The following is a 5,993-nucleotide window of genomic DNA, read 5'->3' as shown; positions in this document are numbered from 1 at the left end:
GGCCGGGTCCTCTGCGGTCCCCACCGCCTAGTATCCGGTGTCCCAGCCGAGGGGTCCCTCCCAACCTCCTCTGCTCGGAAACTCTCCACCGGGCAGTGAGCACAGAGGCCCTCGGGTGGTGTGGAAGGCGGCCTTCTTTGTGATGGAAGTAATGCTGACTTAGCCCACGCCTGAGGTGAGGACTAGCGAGGAGGGTTCCCGCGAGACTGGGAGCCAGGTGGTCCCCATAGCCGGACTGGGCCAGGTGTCCGCGCAGGTGCCGCACAGTGAGCCAAAGGGCCTCTCACCTGCTGGCCCCGACGGCAGTGCTCAGAGGCCCTTCAGTAGATGGACGGGGGGAGGGGGGGACGCTCTAGACCCACCTAGGCTGATCTTGCACCCCTGGGCCTCGTCCCCTCTCCCCAAAAATGATCACTGGGAGGTACCTTCTTCAGGGTGAGTAGCAGTTCTATAAGAGTTCCTAGCCAAATCCTCTCTCCAAACGGTCAGTTCATCTGGGGTGTGTACGCAAACGCAGGGGGCCAATTAAAAAGCGCCCTGTCTACTGGAAAAATGTGAATCGCTCTTCAGCAAGAAATAGTCACATCAAGTAATCAAATACATTACTGTAAGTCTTCTTTCATTTGCTACTGGTTTGACAATAAAATACGATACTTCGTTGTTTAACTGACCTGTATTGGGATTCTCCAAACGCAGGTCAAAATTTTAACATTATCAGGAATTTGTAAGTTGCACAAGCACACTTTTTCTAAAACAAGTACATTAAAATCAATGATGCCTTACAAACATAACTTGTTTTCACTCATAGAAGCTAGTGCACCGAAATTCTACTCTTTCTGGTCCCTGTGTTCAAAGAGTTTCTGTATTTGAAACAATCATGGCAATTGGCGACGGGCAAACTAACAGCACACTTAACTAGCTCAGGCTGCCCTTCAGTTACCCCAGGTGCAAGTGACACGACACTGATTCCGACCGGACCAAAACGCCTGGTTACGCGAGGTGCGGCCTCGCAGCGGGCAATCGCAATGTTGCAGGCACAGGGAGGTGAGCCACTGGCTGTCCTTCGGTAAACCAAGGCACTCCCACCCGCCATGGATCCGAAGCGCCGAGCAGCTGGACAGGCTCACTTGTGCGTCTGCGCGTTCAGAGCGCCGTCTGGGCGGTTTCCACCATCATCCCAGTATCCGCACTCACGGTGCCGTAGGACGTGTCTGCCATTTCCTCTTCTTTGAGTTTCTTGTAAGAAATATCCGTGTCTTCGTCCTCGTCGAGAGGATCTCGCTTGGGCAGCATTTCGCTCCCGTACATCTTGTACATGAGGACGAACACCCCTGCCTCTGCAGACTGGAAGAGCGCGTAGAGCAAGGGGAACATGTACATGCTGCCGATGAGCCGCGGCGGGAAGGCCAGCTTGAGGATGGCGGTGCACAGCTGCACGTTCTGGCTGCCCGTCTCCAGGCACACCGTCCTCTTGCAGTTGGGCGGCAGGTGGAAGACCGTAGCCTGAGGCATACCCTGCCAAGGGCATCAAGATCGCTACCACGTACACGGCGGCCGGGATGCTCGCCAGCAGCTCCGGGCCGAGCATGGTGCCGGTCATGATGAAAAGGACCACCAGGGTGACCAGCAGAGACCACAGGGACACCTGTGATAGAAATGCACAGATGTCACCAGTGAGCAGAGGAGCAGACCCACCAGGGACAGCACTAGTGGCCTGGAGCCCCGTGCTAACGTCCAGTGACAACTCGCCCTCGGTAAGCCACCAGTGTGGACGACCCTCAGGAGCAATGCAGGCCAGACTGCGCCTGAAAAACAGCGCTTCCAAAGTTTAATGCCAGCTCTCTGGGAGGGCCACTCAGGCAGATGGTCCCTCGACCCTCAGCCACCCTCACATAGCTTTGTTTGGGTGCCTGGCTGTTCTGAGCACAGATTTCATTTGAACGTGCCTCTTAAAAACGGGCAGTTGGAACAGAGCCCAAGACCCAGGTAGGGTCTGCTGAGCAGAGTAGAAACATGACTTCCCCTGACAGAGCCCACGTTGCCCATAGGAAAGGACTTCTTGGGCAAGCCAGTGTCATGGCGGATGTGGCTGGATCCCGCGTGGCTGACTGCACACGAGTCCCAGACCCCGAGCCTTGAAAAGCTCCCCAAGCAAGCGAGAATGCGTGCCCAAATCCCGAGAGTGGAATGGAGGAGAAGGGACTGCAGGGTGGCCATCCCCCTGGGGGTTTCTCACTTTCCCTCTCTGTCTCTCACTAGCAAGTACGCACATCACAATTTAAAAAAAAAAAAAAAACATTTTTGATTTTACATTAAATAAAAAGCCATTAAAATTGATGCAACTCAGTGCGTCATATCTTTTCACATTTTATTGATTAATGTGTAATCGTTTTTAAATAATTATTTTATTTAAATTTATTTATTTATTTTAATTTGACCAGAGAAAGACAGAGTAGGGGTGGGGGTAGCGAGAAAACAAACGGCCAGGCTGGGGACTCAAATCGCATTCTGACATATGGGAGTCTAGCACCCTTAACCACCACGCCACCTGCCAGTACCAGTGCATTATATTTTTAATTTTCAAAATCTTTTATATCCCAGAGGATTATTACCGAAATGACCAATTCTCAAATATTTTTAAAAATGCACATTTGGGGGAACCAGCAGTTAGCATAATGGCTATGTCGCTGGACTCCCACGTAGTTGACCGCAGTTCGTGTCCCGGACCCGGTGGCTTAAAATTCACGCCGGGCGCGTGTGCATGCGGGCCCAAGATCCCAAGAGGAGAATGGAGGAGAAGGGATTGCGGCGTGACCATCCCCCCTGGGGGGTGATTTCTTGCTTTCTGTCTCTATGTCTCTCTCTGTCTGTCTGGCGAGCACACACGCCCTATAGAGAAAATCTCTCCAAAATAATTAAATAATTAATTAATTAATTAATTTTTTAAAAATACACATTTAAACTCCTTTTTTCATTGGTTCATGAGAAACCTCCCAGCTGCGTCTGTGCTGATGCTTAGGAGTGACAATGGATGGATGTCAGATCAAATACAAGTGACTTCGCACGAGACATGTCAGCTTCATGCTCTGTCTGGTACATTTCACTCCGTCAGGTAAACCAGGCTGTGAAACAGTACTATGGCAACCTACAAATCCCTGTCCTAGCTCTTCTTCAGCTTGGCAGTCATTTTTGAAAGGTACGGGGGTGGGGTAGGAGAGGGAGAGTAGAGATCCAGGAAGAATAGCTTTGGGGTTGCTCTGGTTCCCCAATACAGGGAAGAACCCTGTCTGGAGTCTATGGGATTGGCATATCCTTTTTTTTTTTAGAGAGGTTTTTGTTTTGTTTTTTTTTGTTTTTGTTTTTGTTTTTGCTATAGGGCACAGACTGAGACAGACAGAGAGACAGGAAGCAAGAAATCACCCCCCAAGGGGATGGTCACGCCGCAATCCCTTCTCCTCCATTCTCCTCTCGGGATCTTGGGCACACACGCACACACGCCCGGCATGAGTTTTAAGCCACCGGGTCTGGGACATGAACCGCGGTCGACTACATGGGAATCCAGCGACATAGCCATTACACTAACTGCTGGTCCTGGGATTGGCATATCCTTTATTCTCTTTCTAAAAGTTTAAAATTTATCTGGGCTGGCAAAAAAAAGATCTACCCTAGAATGTCCTACAAAGTACAGCTGGCAGAAACCAGACTTAAGTTTTTTTAAATATTCAGTTCCAAAGCATGTCACACTGACAGTATTGACAGAGAATTTGATTCTTCTTCATTTCGAAAACACTGGGTCCAAAGTACCTTTGAACTATTGTAAATCATTTAGGTGAGCACTGATACCAAAATGTTCATTTTAAAGTGTTGGCAAAAGTATAAAAAATGTATAAACCATATCTTAATAGTGCACTAATTGAAGAATAGGGATACGTTCATCTTCAGTGCAAAGGTAGCCGATTTTATGGACTTGTCTACCACATAATAGAGTTATTCTGTTTCTAAGGTATAAATAGCTCATTTGATTGACTTTTAGAATCCCTAAGTTTTTGTAGTAAATGCTAGCAAATTAATATCATCAGCTTAATGATTAAGGTTAATAACTTCACAATGCATCTCCAGATTATCTATGGATCTATCTATCTATATATATATATAAGTTGTGCATATTTACATGTACATATATTTATAACATTCATACACACGTTTATTATAGAGTAGGGTTTCTTTTACTTAAGGCTGGCTACATACACAGAAAAGAACTTACTATTTTTCATATTAATAAAAGTTGGTTCCACTATATAGTCAGATAACTTTAGAAAACGAATCTATGTAAGTAAAATGCAAGATTATCTTTTATTCCCCCTTTAGTTTGCTAAGGGCACATATGCTGAGAGAGAGAGGAAGTGAGAGATCACACCCTGCAGAGACCATCACACCACGATCCCTTCTCCTCCATTCTCACAGGGTTTGGGGCATGCACACACACCTGTCTTGGTTTTCAGGCTGCAGGGTCTGGGACTTGAACTGTGTAGCTGGCCGTGTGGGATCCAGCTACCTCAACCCCCACACCCCTTCTGTTCCTTTGACCCCTGAAGGGAGTCTAAGTGGCCTTGCAGTCAGCTTGATCCTTCGTACAAGCGGGGGACACAGTGGTGCATCAGGGCCCGGAGTCTGGAGAGCGGTACCTCCATGTCTCCCTGGGGCTTCATCAATGACTCCTTGGGAGGAATCATTACGTACTCTTCTTACGGTACGATGGTCTCTGGGAAAGTCACGATATACTTTTCTATGTTTTTCTATGCAAAAATGCCTCGTGACTTTTCCAATGACCCAATAGTTGGACCTTCGGGCTCACTATGTGAGGTCTAGGAGCCAAGATTAATTAAGCCATATCTTAATTAAAGCTATCATTCTAGAATTCCAAGAGGCGCAGGGTACACCTGCTGCACGCACACTTTTTTCAGCTGTCTGGCCATGCAACTACTGCCAGTCCTTTCCTTCCTTCTCCCTCTTTCCCAGATTCCCTGGCATCCGGTCGCTGGTCAGAGACAGGGACACCACGCCACTGCAGCTGGGAAGGAAGGGCCTACCTTCACGATGTAGTCAGCCACCCGCGTGTACTTGTAGCGAATGAAGACGCCCAGGCCGATGGGGATGAGCGTGCTGCAGAGGGTCAGGGTCACCGCGCCGATGGGCAGCAGCTGCACCAGCGAGGTGTTGATCCAGGGCCGGCTGTAGGCCCACAGGCACAGCGGCATGAGGGCCAGGGCCAGCAGCGTGGAGGAGATGGTCATGATGATGCTGCAGGGCAGGGGGAGCAGTCAGGGCCCACCCAGGCCCCCAGCCTCCCCGCCCTTCGCTGCTATGGGGGCTAGGGGCAGGGGTCGCTGAAGCCCAGGGTGGAAGTCTGCCTGCTGGGATACCCTCCCTCCTTCCAGGGGAGCAGCCTGTTTCTCAGGGGAAACACCAGCAGAGGCAGGAAGGAGGGACCACTGCCCTGCTGATCAGTGGGCTCGATCTGGGGCTTCGGTGTTTCCTTTTCCTTCCTTTGAACTCTCCCACGCGGCCCTGCATGTTACAGGTAGGACTGGACAGGGCCCTCTCTGGATGGGGTCACTTTCTTGACCGGCCAGTGGCCCTACTTCGCTCTCACGTTTCCACCCAGTCCGGCTTCTCACATCCCCCTTCCCTTTGTGCTCCTGCGCCAGAGACCTGCGCGGACACCCAGCACTGGGGGACCGAGAGGCCACAGGACCCGGGATTAGCCCGGATGCGGTCCCGCGCTCCCTGCGCAGCAGCCTCCGCGGGCTGCCTGACTGCTAAGCCCGGCATCGTCTCCCACCTCTCTCCTGCCTCCTCCATCCTCATCCCCCTCGGTCGCCTCCCTCGGCCTCAGACCCTCGGCGGCTGGTCGGGGAGAGCTGCCCAGGGAACGGAGGGTACCTGAGGTTCATGTCGCCGTCCACCAGCAGCGACATGAGATTGGAGAGGTT

General features: G+C 50.7%; 1 protein-coding gene across 1 annotated transcript in view; it reads right to left on the bottom strand.

The window, feature by feature from the left end:
• Positions 1 to 617: 617 nt before the first annotated feature.
• SLC10A4 (solute carrier family 10 member 4) overlaps positions 618 to 5,993 on the bottom strand; it is a 35,686-nt gene continuing 30,310 nt past the window's right edge. Inside the window, 4 exon segments of the mRNA XM_027775607.1 lie at positions 618 to 1,495; positions 1,497 to 1,645; positions 5,091 to 5,301; positions 5,944 to 5,993. The exon segment at positions 5,944 to 5,993 is cut by the window's right edge and continues 37 nt beyond it. Coding sequence (XP_027631408.1) covers positions 1,144 to 1,495; positions 1,497 to 1,645; positions 5,091 to 5,301; positions 5,944 to 5,993 — 762 coding nt within the window. The 3' untranslated portion in view covers positions 618 to 1,143.

This window comes from Tupaia chinensis, unplaced genomic scaffold, assembly GCF_000334495.1.
Source record: "Tupaia chinensis unplaced genomic scaffold, TupChi_1.0 Scaffold000054_1, whole genome shotgun sequence".
Taxonomy (NCBI): domain Eukaryota; kingdom Metazoa; phylum Chordata; class Mammalia; order Scandentia; family Tupaiidae; genus Tupaia; species Tupaia belangeri.
This window is presented reverse-complemented; position numbering and strand designations above follow the sequence as displayed.